The following is a 22,792-nucleotide window of genomic DNA, read 5'->3' as shown; positions in this document are numbered from 1 at the left end:
CGCCCAACACCATCCAAAACCCAAGAAGGGGCTTAAAAGGTAGGTAAGAAGTTGCTCCTTCTCTTTAGAAGCTGCAGGTGGAGGACACAGTAAGTATGAAGCCTTACGAGGGAGGAGGAGGAGACCATGTGCTTTGGAGGAGGTATTTCCTTGCAAGGACAAAGTAACCTGGAAATAAAACCACACCCCACCTTTCCCCCTTTTTAGTACCTTACAGGAGTGTAGAGAGACTGAGGTACAGCATGGTCAGAAATGAGGTTTTGTGGCCTGAAGGAAGTACTAATAGTCTGCAAGGAGAGACTCAGCTAAGACGGTTCTCCTAGTCTTGTCTTCTTGTCCGGAGGGGATGGTAGGATGGATGGATGGATGGATGGTGGTGTTGCCTAGGTGCTCTGGATCAACTCCCACGATCCTCATAGAATCACCGAATCATCACCGAATCATCACAGAATTGTAAGGTTGGGAGGGACCCTGGAGGTCTTCTAGTCCAACCCCTGCCCAAGCCCAAGGCAGGAGTCCCCAAACCATCTCCGACAAACGGCTGTCCAATCTTTTCCTGAAAACCTCCAGTGATGGAGCACCCTCAGCCAATCCTTTCTAGGCAATCCTCAGAGCTAACAGAAGGCACTAAGCGGGGGAACGTTAGCTGCGAAAGTGAGGCTGGATGGAAAAAAACTGTGACCTCATTCTGGCCTATTTGTAATATCGCAGCCATCAGGAACAGAGGATCAGCTGGAGACAGCTGTTTTCTGGAGAGCTGAGATTTGATGGGGCCGGGGCCAGGCAGGCTTCTCCAGGGAGGCATCCGCAACAGCAGCGCTGTCAGCTGAACGGGCGTATGCCCGCTTCTGGAGCACTCACCTGCTGTCCCAGAAACGGATCATCTGGTCATGGTGCCCGCTGACAATGACATTGTTGCAACACACCACGTCGTTGCAGTAAGAGAGGACCTGGATGGTCCTAGAACCTGCCAGGAGGGAGAGCGGCCAGTCAGTTGGGGGCCGGGGTGCCAAAGCGCTCGGCCATGGGTGGGGGTCCATCCCGCTCCTCCCCAGAAGCATCGCCACCACTTACATGCCCCTTTGACCAAGTCCCACTCTTTCACCGTCCTGTCTTTGCTGCCCGTCACAGCCTGGTGCCACGTGGACCTGAACTTGGCAGCTGTCACTTTGTCAGTGTGCCCAGTGAGAATCGCCTAGAGGAGCAGGGAAGTTGGAGAAGTAAGAAATGGGTTGTTTCATGTCTAATTAAGAGACAAAAATACCCAGAAAGGTCCACAAACCCAGCACTCCGGGGACTTTCCAAAGCGGTCAGTCAGTCAGTCGTGCAAGAACTTCAGAACCTCAGCTCAGCAGGACAGTTGCACCCCATCTCGTGCAACTTCCCACTCCTGGAGATCCACACGGTGCTCTGCTTAACAGCCAAGACAGTGCTCTTCCGAAGAAGCGCTGATTCCCGACCTACTGTATGGAGAGGTTGCTCATGAGACTATAGTTTGCTCTGCTTTGGAGTGGTCTGGTTTTACAATTCTATGGATTTTATGTGGTTGTCAACTGTCAGGAGTCTCCATGAAGTTGACAGTACAGGGAGGGAGGGAGGAGAGAAAAGGGAGGGAGGGAGGGAGGAAGGAAGGAAGGAAGGAGGGAGGGAGGGAGGGAGGAAGGAAGGAAGGAAGGAGGGAGGGAGGGAGGGAGGAGAGAAAAGGGAGGGAGGGAGGGAGGGGAGAGAAAAGAGAGGGAGGGAGGGAGGGTGGAGAGAAGAGGGAGGGAGGGAGGGGAGAGAAAGAAGGAAGGAAGGAAGGAAGGAAGGAGGGAGGGAGGAGAGAAAAGGAAGGGAGGGAGGGAGGGTGGAGAGAGAAAGAAGGAAGGAAGGAAGGAGGGAGGAAGGAAGGAGGGAGGGAGGGAGGGAGGGAGGAGAGAAAAGGGAGGAGAGAAGAAGGAGGGATGGAGGGAGGGAGGGAGGGAGGAGAGAAGAGGGAGGGAGGGAGGGTTGAGAGCAGAGGGAGGGGAGAGAAGGAAGGAGGGAGGGAGGGAGGGAGGGAGGGAGGGGAGAGAAAAGGGTGGGAGGGAGGGAGGATCACCAGTCCCTTGATATGTCTGAAAAGCTTATCAGCCAGAGAATCATTTCAGTGGCACACTACATCAGTGAAAAATGAAAGTCTGATTTGCGTGTATACAATGCACTGAAGTGGGAGCACCCTGAATTTTTAGGAGTGCTGAACTGGAGGAAGACCGAAGGGATGGAGAAGAACCATGCTGGGCGCACCGTCCTCGGAAGATTGAACCATCTTCTCTCACGGCATGGCATGAACCAGGAGTTAACCTCCATGCCACTCAGCGGCCCAGCTTCAGAAACCAGCCCTCTGGGGCCCAGGAGGGCTGGTGCATGCCCTGCAGCGGGGAGGGGGACGGAGAGGGCCTTGAGGGAAGTATCCCACAGCCATTCCGGAAGTAGGAAGGGCATCTTTGAGCCCTGGGAAGGGAGGCGGTATTAGGAAGAGACTCAGGCTGGATCCTCCATTTTTTAAGTCTAGACTACCCAGATCACGTTTGTGGAGGGAGGGAGGAGGAGGAGATGCAGCACAATCAGACTGCCAGGATTCTGCTATTATGGCCAATAAAATCAGTAATCAGTAAAAGTGATTACACTTCCTGAGGAGTTGATTCCCTGGTTGGTCTACCTGGTGCGGCTGGCAATAGGTTAGGAGGAGGATGCGAGGGAAACCATAACCAGGCTTGCAAGATTCTGGTCATACAACCTATTTCAATCAAGCGCCGTTCTCGTCTTCTTGTGAAATCCCTTTCCTGCTTTGGACACCCTCGAAGGGCTGGCACGCAACCTCCTCCGGAACGCCCCGCCAGCCTTGAGCAAGCGGGTGCTCGTGGCTCTCCCCCAGGCCACCACCCAGAAAACCCACCCCCACTTGACTCACCTTCACTTGGCCGGCCCCAACCTTCCACAGCTGAGCAGCGTTGTTATACGTAGCGGCTAAGATGTGGCTCCCCTGGCAAGGAGAAGGTTAGGACAGAAGCATCCAAATCAGGGACGTAAGAGATGGCCCCCAGCTGCGGGGTGGGAAGCAAGTGGAGCGCTCCTTTTCCTCTTCCTTCCTCTGTCCAGTTCAAACCACTCCTCCCAAGGGCCCGGCCCTCGGACAGCCCCGGCTGTAGCGATCTCAAAACTCCAAAGGGGCACCACATTCCTCGAAGTTGCCAGATCTAGCAGGTCAACCCGATCAAATGATGCAGCCTTTCCTGTACCTCATGCCAGCCTCCACCTAACCTCACACAGGAAATGTCTGACCTAGGAAATGCCCCACTGCAAGACAACGTGGAGAAACTGGAAGCTGTAAGGTAGAGCTCCTCCGATAATGTTTGGGTCTGCAAACACCCTTGGTTTGTTCTGTTAAAAACAGCTCTTTTCCCAAAGCCTTCTCGTGAAGTCAAGGGGGAGAAGAGAAGGATGTACAGAGCTTGGTAAAAGTCTGGTCTGATTTGTTCTGGCTGGTTTTTTAATTCAACCATTTATTTATATTAGGGCCAAGTTAAGGCCAAGAGATGCACTAAGCCCAGCCCAGCCATGGTGCCCCTCGGCCCTTCATTGCTCAACTGGCAAGGCATTCAGGCTCTGTAAGTGCTGAAGGTGAAATAAGAGATTAAAAATTCAGTTTTTTCCAGGCCATCCCCAGGACAGACCCAACAACTATTTTAATATAAACCTTTAAAAAAAAATTAGTTAACACTAAATAGCAATAAGCAATACAAGCAAATTGTTTACTCGGGTAGAAAAAAATGCAAATTTTCAACACGGTTTAATGCATTTTTAAATACAATTATTAAAGAATGCAAATACAAAAATTCATTGAAAGCTATTTTTAATTACCCTCCCAAAGATTGTAAGGCAAAATAAGGGCATGACAGCACGGGGGAAAAAACTCCGGGGTGCCCCCTTCCCTTGGTGCCCGAAGCACTTGTTTTGCTTAATGGTTCATCCAGGGCTGGTTTACATTCGCAATGTCTCTCTCCTAATGTTGGGAGCCTCTGTATGTTCCTTCCCTTAGTTACCTTACCTTACCTTATTGATTAAACATATTCCTACACTGCTCCAATAAAAATGGCTCTTGGCAGCTCACACAGATGAAGATGAGCTTGGTTTTGAAAGCTGGCTATGCTGACGACACAGCTCTGATAGCCCCAAATGCAGAGGATCTGCAAGCTCTAGTAATAAAAGGCAAAGTGCGCAGTGACAAAAGGGGGCTAAAATTAAATATAAAGGAGACCAAAGTGAAACAGGTAGAACCACCAGCCTTAGAACTGGCAATGAAGATATCGAAAAACAGTTCTGTGTTTGCAAAATGTTGACTTGATGGAATTTGTGCATTTGGGTGAAGCTTTTGTAGGAATTTTGTCTGCCCTCTGCTGTGCATAAATGGGAAACCTCTTTCAAACGGTTGCTGTCCAAGTCTCCCAATCAGGATACACTGATCAAATGTTGTGCGTCTAAGTCCACTTTCGGTTATTTTAACTGCTGTAAGAGTTCATTTATCATTATTTTTTTATTTATTAGTGTGGCAGAATGCTGGAAAGCATTTGGCCTGACAGATCAGAAAAATCACACACCAGGCATTTCTATAAAAATAAATGTATTTATAGAAAGCACAAAAACGTATTTTACAAGCTGTGCATTCACACACGCACTCAGAGAGGATGGGAGGAGGCTGTGTAGAAAGAAGGAAACTGAAACTAAAACAAGTCCAGGCAAGGTTCCTCCCCCAGGCAATGCAGCTTTTAACACCCAAACTGAGGACAATTAAGTTCGACCTCTTCACCCTGCCGATACTTAAGGAAGTACCCAATTACCATGGTAACCTAGTGGCTTGGTCCAAGCAAAAACAAAGAAATGCCAACAATTAGAGCCAGTGTGGTGCCGTGGTGAAGGCACCAGGCTAGAAGCCGGGAGACAGTGAGTTCTAGTCCCGCCTTAGGCACGAAGCCACCCGGGTGACCTTGGGCCAGTCACTCTCTCAGCCCCAGGAAGGAGGCAATGGCAAACCACTCCTGAAAACCTTGCCAAGAAAACTGCAGGAACTTGTCCTGGTAGTCTCCCAGAATCAGACACGACCGAACAGATAAAAAAAAAAAAGAGTTCATTTATTATTTTTTTATTTATTACTTTTATACCCTGCTGCAATCCCACAGAACATGTAGAAGTTTAAACTACTTTAAGAAGTAGTTTAAAGGAATATATAAACTACTAAAACACCCACACTCAGTTTAAAATGATAATCCTCCTAAAAGTACACAAACAGCAACCCTCCAAAAACAAAAAAATCAGACATCAAGTTAGTTTTCACACGGTCAAGGGAAAACAACCTGGTATCAGATCTGTCTGTTACCAAAATAAAAGATAGATGGAAGTTGGACTTCCCAGCCCAAATTCAGAGGGTCATCCAGCCTGTTATATAGTTTGGATAGGAGAAAAAAAGATACAAAAAAAAGAGTCTTTTGGATTTGGGAAGGGGTGGCCGTAATAAAGTTGAATAAATAAATTGCACATGGATTCAACTTTGAATAGAACTTGCTTCTGACACTGCAGCATTTGCTGAAATTCTTTTTAAATGGCTTGTGAGTGCTTCTACAAGAAATTTGACTGATCAGAAATCCCTGGCTTCTCGTGTTTCTGTTTAGCCGGGTCTGCCAAGGAGAACCCTGTCACTGCCCTCCCCTGTCTATTTGCAGGCTATGACTGCTGTAGAATAAATACACTTCCTGAACACGCTCAGCTCCCTTCTGCGAACGTCACCTGCCAAGGCCCAGCCCAGGTCCCTACAGCCGGCCTCTGCACTCACCGTGGGGTCAAACTCAATGCCGGTGATGCTGCCACTGGCTCCGTCCAGGCTCTGCATCTTCTCTAGACGTCCTGAGAAAGCCACACAGAATGCAGGGTGAGCACGTGAGCAAAGCAAAAGCCAGGGGTGTCCACAGAGGGGGAGCCAAAATCTGCAAGAAGGCAGGCACGGCACCTCCATTGAAGCCCCGCCCTTTCGTACCTTTGGGTAAGGCTGGGCATGGAAAAGGGGCAACGAACCAAGGGCAGTGCCGAGCCTAGGGTCTTGCAGGTTTTGATCCCACCGCCCAGGGCAACCTGGCTGCAGCCCTCACAGATCTTGAAACAGAGGGAGGACGACCCCTAAACGTCTAAAGGAAGGATGCAGAGAAGTGACTGTGGGAAATTAGATCCAGCTTTGAAAGGAAAACTTCAGTGAAATGTAAATAGTGAAAAACAGGCCCTGCTCATGGCTTGCCCCAATTCACCTGTGTGACGGCTCAGGCAGCTAGAGTGTTGCTCTCAGCCTGACCTGCACGCATTCACCAATTCACGTTCTTTCAACTTATGAGCCATGAGACAGCCTAGAACAGGGATTTGCTGACTTGCTGCCTTCCAGATGAACTACAGTTCCCTGAACACTCCCACCATGCTGCTTAAGTGATGGAAGCTGTAGTCCAATGCCTCTGGAGGGCACCAGGGAGCAGTTTGATCTAGCAAAATGCAATGAGAGGGGCTTTATTTCGATAAATGGCCAGCAATGATCTTCTAACTAAACACGTCTGATTCTGATACCCTTCTAGCTAATCTGGTGTATTCTATAAATTTATATTTTCTCCTTCAGTATATAAAAAAATGATGTCTAGGTCAACTGACAAACTAAAAACTGAACAGAGAGACACACAAGAAACATGCCCAAAGTGCCTTGACGGTCTGGGATTACCTTCCTAACTTCTTTATGACCCACTGTTTTTAAACGACAGAGAGTTTTGCAAAAGCTACATAACTTCATGAGGACTAGCAGACATTCTGTTTGTTTTAATAAGAAGATTCCATATAGATTTCTAGACCAATTTGTACACAGATTGAAATTGGGGCAGAAAAAAATAACTTTAAGCCTGCTGGAACCTGGTGGCAGAAAAATAAAATTAAGGACAGGAAAATACAGACTGTGATGCTTAGCGGACTTTCCATCACCTATTTCTGCCTAGATCCTTGCACTGCAATTTCCTGAATGTTTGCAAATGTCATGCCAGTTATTATTATTATGTTAATGCTAATTGCATATCCTACCTTTCTGTTTGTATACACACGTCAGAAAGCTTACAACAATTTAAAAATGCAATGTATAAAACAGAAGAGTAAAATCATTACAACAAAAATCAAACATTAAACATGGCATTAGAAAGCTTTTTCAAAGCGATGTGTCATTGGTAATTAACACCAACATCTAATGGGGTATCAAATGCTTGCTGGAAATGTTCTCATGGTGAAGGAACTTTTTATCGTCTCTGGTGGACTTGTGGGAAAGCTAAGAAATTCTGGGATCAAATATGCGTTGTGACTCAAAAGGTTCTTAAAGTGGATATGCAGCTGAAACTAGAACTGTTTCTCTGAAGCAGCATGGGGCTTCATTTCTATACATGACGACAGCAGCAAGACTTTATATGCTCTAAGATGGAAAGGTCCAGAAATTCCCTCAATGGAAAAATGGATGGTTAAGTTAATGGAACTGGCACAAATGGCTAAACTGACAGCATTTATAAGAGAAAATACTGTAATTGTATTTATTTCTATTTGAAAACCGCTTTCGGATTATTTGCTGGTATCTGAAAAAAATGAAGCTCTGATTTTGGGTTTTGATGATTAAATGGCTTGATTTTATAGAAATAATGTTACTAAAAGTTTAATTAATGGTTAGACATTAATTTTGTACAATATGCATCTCTGTCGGTGTTGGAGAAGGTCAGAAGTCACCTTCTTTCTATGTTTTCTATCTATTTCTGCACTTTTATAGTTTTCTTGTTTCTTTAGTTCTGTATTCTATCTTTTGTATGTTAATTATACTGTGAAAAAACCAATACAGTTCTAATAAAAAAAATGAAAAGGCTGGAATCAAGGGCAAGGCATATTTCTTCAACTTACCACCATAAACTTTGGAGTTTATAAATATGACTCTCACAGACAGTTATGACTCTCTGTGACATCCTGCAAATTTGTAAATTAGTATCCCCAACTAAGAGAGCTTAATATTGCCAAAAAAAGAAAAGAAAAGAAAAAAAAAGTTTTTTCAAAATTAAGAGTGAACAGGTTTAGGGATCCAAATTTCTACCAGCATTTCTGCATCTGCCAAATCACAATTTGGCAAAGCTTAAGGAAAAGACAGTGGAGAAGAGCCAGGACTGGGGCAGAAGCCGACTGGCAGCAGCACGCCCTGCAGACGGTGGGCAGGAGCTCTCGACGTTTGGCTCGTTCAAACCGGTTCCTGTATCAGCTGAGGCTGCTCCGAAGAGGCAGGCAAGGGCTTTGGCCATCTACTTACCTCCAACCACATTCCAGAGCTTGACCAGCCTGTCCATGCCACCCGTGGCCAGCACGCCTGAATTCGGACTGAAGGCGATGGCGTTGATCTCAGAAATGTGGGCTTCCTGGAGAAGGGAGCAGGTAAGGAGGGGTTAAGGGAGGGAGGCCAGGATGAGATGGTGGACCCGACTCTGTGCTTGGATCATAGATTACTGAGCATCTTCAAAGGGAGGTGAGATGTGGGGAGGCAGGTTGCAGCGTGGAGACGTGCAAAGGCAGGCACATAAGAAGTGTTTCTGCCTCTGGCCACCCAAGCAAGGGGCTCAGTGTTGTCCTGTGTCATGACCCCATTGCAAGGCACAAAGAGCCTCACAACGTGGATCATGATCATTAAGGAAAAGGGGAAGGAGATAATTAAAACAGTGCTTAAACCAAGCACCCAAAGCACCCACACCCATGGACTCATATACAGCTGAAAAGAAGGGCTTCAGATAAGCAGCGATAAGCCGCACCTGGTGCCCTGGAGGACACACCGGAACCAAGAGGACAAGGAAAGACACCGGGAAAACGCCCACAAAGCCATCAAGGAGCCCATCAAGAGGGATTGGGGACAATGAAGGGTGGAGGAGCACGGGACCCCGCAAGAGGGTATAAACAGGGCGCCTCACCACCGCACCCCCGTTCCCATTTTTCTTTCTGTCAGCCACCATTCCAATAAAGCGGAAATCCTTAATACCTATTAAGTGAGTCCGTGCCTTATTGCGAAGCGAGACTGACCCTGACATCCTGTCACCTCTTAGCAAGCGTTGCTGCTTTTCAGTTCCAGGCCAGGAATGGCGTATCTAACATCCATGTTTTAACTCTGGATGAAGGCAATTTCCTAGCAAGTACAACCAAGACTGGGCAGACAAACAGGGAGGAATGGATCTACCCAGGCTTTGCCTGGGTATGTGGCACCGATGAAGACCACCGTAGTTGCCCCCAGCCTCCCATGTCGGGAATCACAGCTCCAAAATATCCGGATGAGGGAACGGGGCCCAGAGGCAGGGGATGTTGTTGTGAAATCTCTTCCACTTGATTTCCAAGGCCAGATATAAAATGGGGTAACTAGTGTGGGGATCCCTGCCAGGATTGTTATCCTGAGGGTAGCGGGTTTCCACAGGGACACAGAGGCCCCTTCAGCTGGGCTAAACTGGACCTTCATTATTGCCATGATGTCCATGAGGCTGACTCAACCATGTTCTCAAGATGTTCGGCAAGATATGCTTTTGGCCTGCAACTTTCGGAGAAGGGGACTGGTGATCTGGAACTGATACCAACCGGGGGGGTTGGCATTGAGGTGGTTTTGTGTCCTTCTGTTGTGATAGACTAAAATTCCATACCCTCAAAGCACAACAGATTGGAAGTCTTAGGGATGGTCTCTCAATCCTGCTTTACCCACATGGTGCCACCCAAATGACATAATTACAACTCCCAGGGTCCCCAGCCAGCATTCCAGAAGTTGCATCACAATGCATCCAGGAAAATGTGGCTTTTCTACATTTAGCAGGGAGCTGGATGTAATGATCTACAGGTAGTCCTCACTTAACGACCGTTCATTTAACAATGGTCCGAAGTTACAGCAGCCTCCGAAAAAGTGCTTTACAACCTGTACTCACACTTATGACTGTCGCAAAATGTTGCACCACCCCTGCAGTCACATGATTGCAGTTCGGGCACTTGGCAGCCGGCTTGCATTTGCAACCAGCTGCAGGGTCCTGCAGTCACATGATCGCGAGTTACAACCTTTTTTGCCGGTTTCTGGCAAAAAACGTCCATTGGGGAAGCTGGATTTGCTTAATGACCCATGATTCACTTAACAACCATTGTAAAATCAGGTCTGGTTGCGTGGGAACTCACTTAATGACCACACCACTTAACAACCAGTTTTCTGGTCCCTGTTGTGGTTGTTAAGTGAGGACTACTGTATAAGGCTTCTCCCAATTATTAGTCTGAGTTTACTCATTACCCTTATTCATGATTTGTTGAATAATCATGCTAGTCTATTGTACACCATCGTTCCTAGTTTACAAACTAAAGGATGGGGTTGACACGCTACATTAGGCCAAACCCAAGGAAATGACAAGGGCTGCTTTCACACAGTATGTTTAACCCATACCCTGCATTCACCCATTTGGGGCTGTTCACACAATACACTGAACCAGAAATGAGCCAAACCAGTTGCTTTCCGATAATGTGCTGAGCCACAAAGAAACTCACCGAGGTTAACTCTGGCCAACCCTACAATGCTAAACTGGCAAGGTCAAGGCGGTTGTCTGAACAAAGCCATGGGGCATAATAGGCAAACCTGGCCGGCACGCTGCTCCAGCATTTAGTTCGCACATTCCCAGAGATAATGATTTTTTTTTTTTATAACATACTGCAGTTAGCTCTGCAGCAGGGCCACAGTGGCCTGGCACACCATGCCTCAGTGGCCACATGAGCACATAGGGGGAAAACTGGATGATAGAATCCGATAGTAATGACATGCAAGTAATTTCTATTAACTCAGAACGGGGATTTTGCAAGTGATTCGAGCCCAGCTGCGAAGGTCTGGAATACTCTGCCATGAGCTTTGCGAGAGCAGGACATCCAAAACTGAACAAGGACAGCAGGAAGATTAACCGGCAGCCAACCGATAGATCTCGAGCTTACCTGTTCATCGGTCACCTGGGACGGGAGGGAGGCGGCCACACAGGACGGGAGGCAGCAGTACCGATCCACTGACCCACTGCTGACCGAGTTCCCACGCTTCAGCCTGAAACTTGTAGAGCAGGAGAATGATTTGGGGCACGGCTTCCCGAAATCTTAGATAAAGGGACACGGGCTGGGAACAGGATCTGCGTCTGCTTCCCACGTGCTCCAACCCCACGGCTTCCTGATTCATTGCAGTTCGGAGTTTGCCAGGACCTCTGAATCCTACTAACCATGGTTCCCGCAAACTTAGAAGTATAAACTCCCAATCCACCCAAACTGAAAATCGAGTTGAAACCCTGACTCACAGTTCAGGTTAGGAGACAACGATGGCTTTTAATGATCAGACGTCCTACTGGCAAACTGTAAGATTGTGCATTAGGAAATATCTGTAGGAGCCAGTCACAAGCAAGCAATCTAAAACCAGGCTGATCTGCTACAAAATCAAAAGACAGCCCAAAACTGTCCCTCCTGCCCAAAAGAGGTTAGATTCCACCCTGCCATACCATGCTGGTAGGAGGAAAGATGTAAGAATTCAATGCTGTTTTTGCTCTAAACAGGGCTTGCAGTTAATACATAGCAGTTGCTGAAATTCTTTCATACAGGTAGTCCTTGACTTACGACCACAATTGGGACTGGAACTTCTGTTGCTAAATGAGGCGGTTGTTAAGTGAGTCACACCAGATTTTTACGATCTTTTTGCCATGGTCGTTAAGCAAATCACCACGGTTGTTAAGTGAATCCGGCTCCCCCGTGGACTTGGCTTGTCGGAAGCCAGCCGGGAAGGTTGCAAATGGCGATCATGTGACCCTGGAACGCTGCAACTGTTGTGAGAGCCAGTTGCCAAGCACCTGAATTTTGATCATGTGACTGCAGGGAGGCTGTGACGGTCATAAGTGCGAGGACTGGTTGTAAGTCACTTTTTTCAGCGCCATTGTAACTTCGAATGGTTGCTAAATGAATGGTTGTAAATCAAGGACTACCTGTAATGGTTTAATCACTTTTCTCCAATAAATCTACTTATCAGACCTTGTGTCTTAGAAAGTCTGTTGGCGTAAGTTTCTCGTCCAGCTTGTCAAGAGAAGTTTGACTAGGTCCCTTCCCTCTGATCTTGTCACTGAGCAGGACCTTGGAAGTGCGTCCTTTTTGTAGCTGCCCCCACCCTGGGGAACACCCTCCGCCCAGAGATCTGGCAGGCCCCCTCCCTCCTCGCCTTCCAGAAGGCCTTGGAGAGTGGCTGTTCCCGCAAGCATCGGGGTAGGGGGAGGCTGGAGCTGAGCAGGGGGAGGCGCTGATGCGCGGAAGGGCCTTGCCTCGGAGCATCAGGCATTTTTACTGTGGTTGTTTTTTTACTGTTGTTACTGTTTTGCGAGCTGCCCAGGGTTGTGGTCCGTAATACGGGTGGCTATATAAGTCTCATAAACAAACAAACCAACAAACAAACCAACAAATGCAAAAACGCAGAAGACGTAGATCTCCACTGCTGGAACACCTTACTGTACACGTCCCCTCTCTACGTATTCGGTCGGGATATTAATCTGTTTCCTAACTCTCTTGATTTTTCTTGCTGCTGTCCTTCTTGCGCTCGTTTCCTCCCCTTCTTTCATCTTCTTCCATGTCCATTTTCCCCACAATCCACTTCTGACCCTCCTAAAAAATGATCTGTTCCCATCCAGAACTTCTCATCACCCTCAGATCCTTCACTGACTATCTCAGTCCTTCATCATCAACAACCCAATCAATCATGCTTTCAGATTTATAAATTCCTTTGACATCTGAACATATCAACAGACATACGTTTATACCACACACTCAAAACAAACAGCATTTTTCTAAGGAAATACCGACCAGACAGCCACCATCCTCATCCCTTCCAGGGTCTTTGAACGGCCCAATCACTTTTTCTGGATTCTCTCGTCCTGTCTGCACCCATTCACGCCACCAGACTGAATCATCTCCCCGCCGTGGATCACATTCATGCAGAACGGTGCACCGTTTCCCCCCAAACTCACCTCCGGCTCTTCCATTATAACCATTCACCGGTGTGTAAGATACAACCGTGTCGCCAACTTATGGACTCTCCTCTTTCACACCCACACGCAACCATCTAGGTAGCACCAATTCACACTTTCTAACACGCTTTTTAGTCTTTTCATTCATAATTAAACTCACTCCTTCACTTCCCTACGTGGATTCACCCCGTCCACCCTGCAAGATCAGACCGCTTCATTCACCTCTATTACACATCTTTCTCTTAGTTTCCCAGACACACAACATCTATTTTCTTTCATTTATTATTTCATGCCCTTTATCATTCACTCTGCTCATATCCCCAGATCAGGAAATCAGCCTTAATCATATCTGCACCAACATTCCCTGTAAGGACAATGGAGGTCAGGCCTGGCACATTTTGGACAGGATGCTACAAGCCCAGGTGAAGCCCACTTTTACCCCAAGCTGTTCACACCCTTCTGTGCATGCTAGAATCTCTAATGCAGAGATTACTTTGCAAACCAGCATGCTATGGTCTTCACCCCACCACCGAGGAGTCCAAGCAATGCACTGACACAAGCTCAGGATATGAAACAAAACAAAACCAGCCCCCCACCCTCTAATTTTAAAATTGCAGATTTTGAGAGCGAATTTATTTGGGAGATGTACACATGGCTCTTTTTTATTTTTCCAGCCAAGAGAAAGGACATAAAAGCTGGGCAAACAACTTACTCAAACCAGCCCTTGACAACATCCTTGCATCTGGTCGTGCTGATGGAAGTAGCAGACGCTGATCTAAAGCAGAAAGCAAACAGTATGAACGGGAATGCCCAAGATGTGCTCAAATTATCAAGGGAAGTAGAGAAGTGAGGTGTATAAACTTCATTTTCAGCAAACTAGAAGGCTACCTAGGCAAATTAGAAGAGCAACCCAGGTCAATCCAAAATAGTTCTATCTAGTCCACCCTTCTTCTCAGAATTCTGCAGACAGGCCTGCTGCTCAGCCATCCTCCTCTCCCTGTCCAGCTTCATTTGCAAACATCTCAGCCCTTGGTCATGACCACATCACGGAGCAGCCCGTCCCATACCATTAATTCTTGGTGGGGCAAAGGCCTCCACCTGCATTCATTTCACCATCTGTCCACTCGGCCCAGAGTTACGATAGAGGGGCATGGAAGTGTTCTTCCACGAGCCAGACATCTTGGAAAGCTTGGAAGGACCCAGTGCCGAGGATGTCCAACTACCTGGATCTGGAGTGGAGCAGGTGCTCTGGAGGGGCATGCTTACTCTGCCGAAGCACCTTTTCTCCTTCAAATCCAAACGGCTGTGCCTCTCCGAGGCAAATTCCAAACGGGAGGCCTGTCTACACACACTTTTGACGGTGAGGAGAAGCAAGGGGCAAGTCAATTTCCTTGAGGCCATTTGGGGTCCACAGGATGGCAAGGGAAGAAAAGGAGAACTACGGAAGGGTTAGGAGATCACAGACGTGCAGAATACTTTCTCCATGAAGTAGACCTTCATGGCGAAAGATTTAAGCAGGTATCAGCTCTTTAATTTCAGAGTAAGAATGTGAGAAATTGAGATTAACTACGGGGATAAAGGATGAAGAGCTAGACTTATCAAAACACTGGAAACAACGTCATTATTGGACCCAGGTGGTATCTACCTGCCTATCTCCTCACAAAAATGCATAATACATTCCTCTAGACCCACCTTCCTTCCTTCCTTCCTTCCTTCTGAAAGAAATCTAGGAAGTTACAGACAAATTTAGTTAGCTAAATGTCCCTCCCCCCAGGTAAATTGGTGGAAATATCACTTCTCAAAAAAATGCATCTTGCAGAAGGCCTCTATAAGACGAGGCCTTCTCATAAAGTTTAAGAACTCTTTAGGTGGGTTCTCAAGAGTGAAGTCAAATGGTGGGAGAAAGAAGAGAAGACCTCTTTTGCTTTACTCAATGCATAGCCAAATAATAGAATATGCTACCATGGGAAGTAATCCTTTTTCAAAAGACGAGATGGAGTCATGTTGGAAAAGGCTATGAGCAGCTATCAGTCGTGATGGTTTTATATTACCCATAGCAACAGGGGAATGTACCTCTTAGTACCTACTGCTGAGAAACCTGAGCAGGGCAAGGTATATAAGGTAGAAGAAAAGGAATTTTCCCAAGTAACCATAGCAAGTGCAGGATCTTGAGCCCCGCTCATGATATCGTTTGTGAGAAAGTTAACTAATATACTTTTTAAAAGTTAAGTGATTGAGGACAAGGAACTTGTTGGAACTGGAAGTCTGTAGAGAAAAGACTATCTACTGTACATTTATTGGTGACTGGGAACCTCTTATGGACTTTTTGCGTAAAAATGAAAAAAACGAACTTGTGATTTATGGTTTTGATGATTAGACAGGATAGATTATAGAGAGAAGAGTATCACGATGCAAGTTTAGAGAGAGAGGTTAAAATATAATTGCACACATAACTGCTGTGAAAAATATCGGAAGCTGCTGCTTTGTATCTTTTTTCTTTCCTTTCTATTTTTCTTTAGCTTTTTTTTCCCTTTTCTTGCACTTTTTGCTTTCTCTTTCCTTCTTTCCTTGATATCAGTTTGTATTAGTTTTTATCCTCTTTTTAAAAAGCTTTAATACACACACACTCACGCACACAGGACCTGGAAGTCTGTGTGCTCAGAAGCAGAAAATGCAACAGGCAAGGAAGGCTCCTCTCTGATTCAGGAGGCTTCACCTTCTAAAGGTAACCCCTTACCGGAAGGGCCTCTTCCACAGTTTTTCACCTCCTTTCTTCTCTTCAGGGTCATTTCTGCTGGCCAGCTTCCACTCTTCTACTTTCACTTTTTCTGATTCTCTAACAGGGGAAAACATTCGGAAAGCAGCAACAGAGGACATTTTAAAAATCATCTCACCCAAAAGATTTCTACTTAAAGCTTTGCTCAATTCTCTCCTGATCTTTGCATCGTTTTCTCATTTACAGCGAGGCAGTAACCGCCTGATGCAAAACATTATTCAGGAAGGCCTCCCAGAATGATCTCTCGTTGCCCTTCTAAGATGAAAATCAAATCCCCTTAATTTTGCATAAGCTTTCACAGATCACAGCCAATTTCATCAGAGGCCAATGCCCAACGGTCGTATCGCTTGGCTTGTTTTGCTGATAATCTGGCTACTGCCCTAAAACTCTTTTATGGGAGGTGTGGAAAATAAATATTAGAGCAATCTGTAGGGCTTGATTACAGACAGCAGATCTCATAGGAGATCAAATTCCTCAAGCACCCATAATTACAGAGAAAGGCCTCTTCGCCTTTCATCCAGGGGATCAGGAGGTCTACGGGGGGGAAAGTAAGAAGTAAAAAAGTCAAGAAGGTGGCCAGGACTGCACCACAGAAGACCTGCCCCTTTTTACAAGTGTTGACAGCGTAGCTTTTCTGACCATCTGCCCCTAAGGGTGGCTCGCAGGGGTCCCGTGTATTCCATCTCCCATCCACACCCATCCTCACAAAGTCATGGCCGAAAGCTGCCCACTATCCCTAGACCAAGGCATTCTATAGCAAGAGCCGTTGCCTGCTAATGACAGGATCCTAACCATGATGGACACCCGCAAGGTTCCTGAAGGAATGGGGTGATACAAAAGCAAGACATTTGGACCCGCTAAAAAATATGCCAAACTCACACTTTCACTCTGAGTATGGACTTGGTTGCCTCCTGCAGATCCCTGGCCAGCTGGGTTTGCTTCACCCTGCAAGGAGAGGAAGGGATCTGTCCCGTTCTCCTCACTAAGCCCTTCGGGGGCAAGCTGTAGGACAGCACAGCCCCTCGGTCAGCAGATGGTCCCAGACCCAGATCGGAGCATCTCCAGGAAACAGTCCCACCAGAAGCCAAAGGCAAGGCCACCTCAGGGTCTATGGGCAACCAGCGACCTGGTTGGGTGGGAGGCAGCTGGCCAGGCTGCCAGGAAGGGGCACAAAGATGCTTTGCTCTGCTCAAAGGGTGGCATCCATGGTGGACTCCCTGTGCCACTGAAGTGGGCACCGGGTGCCAAAAGCCGGAGCTGCCAGAGGTCCCTTCTTCCTCCACCCCATGGATGGACCCGATAGATCCCATGGCTACTCAGCCTGGCCGGAAAGCTTTCGGAGGGGGCAGGGAGCTGTCTTATAGGGCTGAATCCAAACCAGGAGCTTGTTTATTAACATCATCAAAAGAAAGACCTGCATTTATTTATTTTATTTAGCTATTATTCACATTTCTATCACCGCCCATCTCCCCCTAAAATTAATTAAACTGGTTTTTGCCTTGGCCCCACCTATATTCTGGACTTGGCCCGGCCCCTTTTTGGAACGTGCTTTTGAGTACGACACTCAAAGGTCTGTGGTCCTCCCTCCCCCCCACCACTTCCATTGTTCAGCCCCCTCCCCCACTTGCCAATGATGCCTACTGGCACTTCCCAGGTCAGGCTTCCCAACTGGCATCTCCGAACCTGCTGGGGGTTCACCCCGCACCCCCAAATCCCCAGCAAACGAAACCACGGGCTTCGTACGGAAGAGCAGACCGCTCCTGAAGAAGCTGGAAAGAGCCCGTTGGGTGCGACTCGAGGAGGGGCTTCTGCCAAGCCAGGGAGACCAAGCCAGGCACAAAGCGCTCGCTCGCCGGCTTTTGTTCTTCGGAGGCACGCTGCTCCGGCAACTGGAAGTTCCATCTGGCCCTGATGGCCGATCGATCGGGGCCTTTCCACGACCTGGCCTTGGGGCAGGAAACTTGTGGGTCAGGTAGGACTTCCCCCTGGGGAGGAGCAAGCCATTGGTCCTCCAAGGCCGTTTTCAGGGATGGCCAGCGGGAGATAGCAACTGCTAGGGTTGGAAATCTCCACAGAGGTCATCTAGTCCCACCCCTTGCCCAGAGCAGGTACCCTCCTGCCATCCCAGCTTTTTTTTTTTTTTGGAAAACCTCCAGTGATGGAGCCCCCACAATTCAGCTCCTCCTCGCAGGTCCAGCAAGGTCTCAAAATGCCCCACACGCGTCTGGCTCCAGGCGGAGTCCAGTTCGGCCCCCTCACCTCTCAATCTGGTCGTTTTGGCGCTGGGCCCAGTCCACCTTCCTCTGCAGGATGCCCTGGAGCAGCCGCTGCCCCTCCTCCAGCGCCCAGCGAAATGCCCCATCCTGCTCCCGGAAGCGCCTCTGCAGCGAGTTGTAGGCGTCCTTCTGGCTGCTGTTCCTGCAGCTCAGCTCCTCTGCCTGGTACTGCAGCTGGCAGCGCCGGCTCTCCAGGCCCAGCAGCTGGCAGCTCAGGGTGGCCAGCCTGAAGCAGAGGAAGCCAAGAATTGGGGCCCCCGACGCACTCTCCCTGCCACCAGTCGCCCCCATCGGGCAATAAAACACAACCCCAGACCACATGCCTCTGGCTTTCCCGATAAAGCGATGAGGACAATGGACAGCAGGGTTAACCCGATAGATGAAAATGGATCACAACCTGCAGGCTTAGAAAATTGGAAAAAGCTGCTCTGGAGGGACGCTCAGCCCTTACACTTCCGACACTGGGGAGATGCCAAGCTCTCCCTTCTCAAGGCTCCAGCAAGGATTCTGCATGCCCGTGTGCTTGGTTTAATGCAGTGTTTCTCAAACGTGGCAACCTTAAGAGGGGTGGACTTCAACTCCCAGAATTCCCCAGCCAGCATGGCTGGCTGGGGAATTCTGGGAGTTGAAGTCCACCCCTCTTAAAGTCGCCACGTTTGAGAAACACTGGTTTAATGGCTCCCTGATGGCTTGGCCCACCACTCAGTTTGAAAATTGGGAGGTAATTATCATATAAGGTATAAATAAATAATAACGGAGCTTGGGCATCTGGAAATGGGATGGGGGGGGTTGCACTAGGAGAGGCCCGATAGATCTAGAGCCAGAAGCATCAGAAGTCAAAAAAGTCAAGATGGCAGCCACAACCCTGTGACTGAAGCTTTCTTCCAGGAACGCACACAACATATTAAAATGGGGTGGGGCTTCAATCCCACGCCCCCCCCCACTGACTTTTCTGGCCTCCTCCTGGGGATCTCCCCCCACCGAGAGCACAGCTGAGAGTAAGGTCTCTGTGCTGGCTCTGAGATTTGACTTTTTTTGCTCCCCAAATCTAAACCCCAAGATTTGATGCCAAGCTCAGGTGGAGCACCACTCTTTGCTCTCCCACGCAACGCGCCCCCTCCAGCGGTCTCCAGAGATATTGTGCTACTGTCCCCAACTGTTTCCAGCCAGGCCAGACTGGCTTTGGCTGGGGATTATGGTGGTTGGCGTCCAGCCCTCTTGGAAAGCGCCAGGAAGTAAGTCCGCTTTGACAACAAGCCGAAAGGAGAATAAATACAGCTGCCCATTAGACAGCGTGGCAGGCAGCTCGGTTCCGATCTGGGGGCTCCCCCAGGCCCCTGCAGCAGCCCAATTCAGCCTGAGCGCCTCACTTGAAAAGCCCATTCCCACAACACACTGACCCAGGTCAGCCCAAGACTTAGCAGCTGCATTTGAGCAACGCGCCAAGCTTGGTTAGCATTAACCTTGGCCAGTTTCATTTTTCTGACTTAGTAAATAGTGCCAATTTAGTCTCCAGATGAAGCGTGCCAAGGGCCATCACATCACCCGGCCTCCAGAGCCCAGCTCTCAAACGGCCGTGCCCCGCTCCGATCTGGGGCAAGATGGCCAGGCTGCCAGCTCTGCACCGAGGAAGAGATCAGAAGTCCCACGGAGACCCTTCACCTGCTCTTTTGCTCCTCCAGGTTGGCGTCCTTAGCTCTGAGCAGCTGGTTCCACTCATATACCTTGTATGCCAACTGCAAAGCAGAGATACGAGGTCAGGTTATTTCCTGCACCAGGATAGCTGCAGCCCGACCCCCCCCCCCAAAGTCTTCAGGTTAGAAAAACTAAAAAGATCTGAAGAGCCCGATAGCATCATGGCAAACCAGCCATGGAGAGGCATTCCTCTCTCATCAACCAGTCACTGTGTAGCCAGGACCAAGTCTGAGGGTATCTTCTGAGCTGATTCATAATACCTACGAACGACCGATGGATTATCTGCCATCAAGTCACTGTAGGACAATCTGTCCCACGCCTGGTCCTTCAGGTCTTCCAACCGTGCACTCATCTCCACCATAACTGAGTCCATCCACCTTCTGCTGGCTGTCCTCTTCTCTCCCTCCTTCCACCTTTCCCAGAATTATTGATTTCTTCAGGGAGCTAGGCCTTCACGTTTATTGATTGATTATGCACAATCAAATCAATGTGGATGCTTAGGGATTGCCTACGTAATGACCTGGTCCTTCAGGTCTCCCAACGGTGCCCCCGTTGCCACTGTAACTAAGCCTCCACCCCCCACTCCCCCGCTGCTGGCCGCCCTCTTCTTCTCTTTCCCTCCACCTTTCCCACATCAGAGCCTCCTCCAGAGAGCTGGGTCTTTGCATCATGCATCCAAAGTAGGATAATTTGAGCCTGGTCATCTGTGCCTCGAGGGAGAACTCTGGTTAGACCAAACGTATGACTTGCATAAAATAGCAGGATGACGCCAGGATGTTTCTTTTTCCAGCATCCACAGCCGCAGAAGTGCTAGGTGGGACCAGGATGTGCACTGCCCAGTCATTCGGGCTTCTGTGGGTCACAGAAGCAGGAGAGCAAAGCAACAGACCACTTTCCCTCCGATTCCCCGATTTCTGGTATTGAAAGATTCCATACAGTTGCGGGCAAGTGGGGCAGCACAGACCTGGGCAGCTGGGCAGAACCAAAGAAGCAAAAACTGCAGATTCCAGGGAGGTGCCTTTAATGCTCTTGGAAAAGGCAAGCCTTCATTAACGGGTGGGGGGAGTCTCTTCGAGTGTTTTCAAATGGTTCTTCCCAGGTTTCCCCCCACCTGGGCTAAGTTGCTGTTGCGGAGATCGGCTGCCAATAAACTCACCTTCCCTGTTTTGACTGCTTATGCCTGTTTTCTAAGTCTGTGAAAGATGCACCTCCCCTGTCTATGAATGGGGCCATTTTGTCCTAGAGGAGCTGAGTTCACCCACCATCTAGCCTACTTTGAAATGGGGTTGGATGGTTGGTGGCTCAGCCCCTGTTAGCAGCCTGTGTGAACCTGGTCATCCCATGAAGCCATCAGAGGGCGTATTTGCAGGAAAGACATCCCATGTGCTACGAACACAGCAACGGTGTTAACATAGCACAGCCTTAATGTGTTGTGAGAACCCAGATAAAGATTGGCAGTCTGGAAAAAAATGCTTAATGAGAATACAAAACAGATCTTCCTGTCTCCATGAAGAAAGGCCTTCTCTCCTTCAGAAGCCCTGTGGCCATTGCAAATTCTAGTGGCTATGATGTTTTCATGCTTAATTCAGAATAACTCCTTCTGGATCTAGAGGCAATCCATTTCACTGGACAAGCCTCAAATCTAGACTTGCAGGAAGTGGAAAATTTCCTTCTAGTCTTTTTCCGCAGCAGACATAGTTACAGGATGCCAAGCAAAAGCTGAACCCCTTAGTTGCGGTTTTCCCCTTCTACAAGAAGGTCACCAAATTCCAGAATCACCTTTGCAGCCTTGTTCTAGATCTTCTTCCAGCCTTAGTCTTTGCTCACGCAAGGCTCCCCTGCCTGGAGACCCATCTCCAAAGCTTACCTCCCCAACGAGGGTGTCCAACTGCAAGCGGCTGGCTTCCTGACGACTCTGAAGGCTTGTCAACACTGCTGCTGGATCCCAAGCAGGAACACAGCTGGCAGACACATGGTTGGGGCTGCAGGCAAATTGCATTCTTATCAGAAACCAGAAACTTCCTGGAGGAAGATCTGAGCAATACTGAGACTGTCTGGATGCCAGTGTGAAGCTGCCCAGGGCTCGCGGGCATCCTGTCATGCATGGATCTGACCCAAACAGACATGCTGTTGCTTGTAGCTTATATTAGGACCCCAAGAGTGGAACTGATTGCATACATTCCCACTGAGGAGGACAGTTTCTTCTGAGCTGGTCCAAAGGAGGAGAAAGCTGGGGAGTTAAAGCAGAAAGAACCCTGGAGAGAAGGCAGGAGGAGAGGTTATGGCTGGCAAACCAAGATGGCTCTGGCCCATGTGGGCTTTTGTAGGCATTGTTGGGTTGAGGAGAGGCCAGGGATGATTCTGCAAGAGGGAGCTGGGCAGGATGCAGAGAAGAGGAGGGGGTCTTCATAGGCCAGTCCTACCCTGCACAAATGTCTCCATGGGAAGAAGGAAGGGCAGAGGTCTCACTAGGTGTGAGACAGCAACTGCCAGATCAAGAGAAAAAAAAACTAGCTACACATAAGTACTCCTTGCTTACCTCTAAGTAGGAAGGAGGGATAGAATATAGGATGAACAGTACCACATCAAGTCCGCATTCTGGACTTTACCAGGGATGGGAAGTTCTACTTATCTAGCAAAGAAGGACTTTCAGAAATGTGCGATAAGCATTTATTAGCTGACCACGTGTCACACGTTGGGCGGCCCGTTCTTGAGGAAGGGGATTTGAAAGGATGCTTTGTCTTACCTGGGTCTGAACCAGATCTGGGATACAGTAATGCGCAGAGTTCTCTACCCGCCTAGGCAGAATTTCACCGAAATCGAGGCAATGTGGTTTCATAAATGGCGAAGGAAGGAAGGAAGGAAGGAAGGAAGGAAGGGAGGAAGGAAGGAAGGAAGGAAGGAAGGAAGGAAGGAAGGAAGGAAGGAAGGAAGGAAGGAAGGAAGGAGTA

General features: G+C 48.4%; 1 protein-coding gene across 1 annotated transcript in view; it reads right to left on the bottom strand.

Moving 5' to 3' along the window:
* ATG16L2 (autophagy related 16 like 2) overlaps window positions 1-22,792 on the bottom strand; it is a 35,906-nt gene that overhangs the window by 6,524 nt on the left and 6,590 nt on the right. Inside the window, exons 3-14 of the mRNA XM_063306028.1 lie at window positions 21,709-21,823; window positions 19,809-19,882; window positions 18,130-18,372; window positions 16,750-16,815; window positions 15,832-15,930; window positions 13,807-13,869; window positions 11,044-11,152; window positions 8,369-8,474; window positions 5,849-5,919; window positions 2,933-3,004; window positions 1,075-1,195; window positions 862-967 (exon numbers count right to left, since the gene is read on the bottom strand). Coding sequence (XP_063162098.1) covers window positions 862-967; window positions 1,075-1,195; window positions 2,933-3,004; window positions 5,849-5,919; window positions 8,369-8,474; window positions 11,044-11,152; window positions 13,807-13,869; window positions 15,832-15,930; window positions 16,750-16,815; window positions 18,130-18,372; window positions 19,809-19,882; window positions 21,709-21,823 — 1,245 coding nt within the window. The remainder of the gene's footprint in view (window positions 1-861; window positions 968-1,074; window positions 1,196-2,932; window positions 3,005-5,848; window positions 5,920-8,368; window positions 8,475-11,043; window positions 11,153-13,806; window positions 13,870-15,831; window positions 15,931-16,749; window positions 16,816-18,129; window positions 18,373-19,808; window positions 19,883-21,708; window positions 21,824-22,792) is intronic.

The sequence above is a fragment of the Candoia aspera genome, chromosome 5 (assembly GCF_035149785.1).
Source record: "Candoia aspera isolate rCanAsp1 chromosome 5, rCanAsp1.hap2, whole genome shotgun sequence".
NCBI lineage: Eukaryota > Metazoa > Chordata > Lepidosauria > Squamata > Boidae > Candoia > Candoia aspera.
Note: the sequence above shows the minus strand (reverse complement) of the source record. Positions and strands in the feature narration are given on the sequence as shown.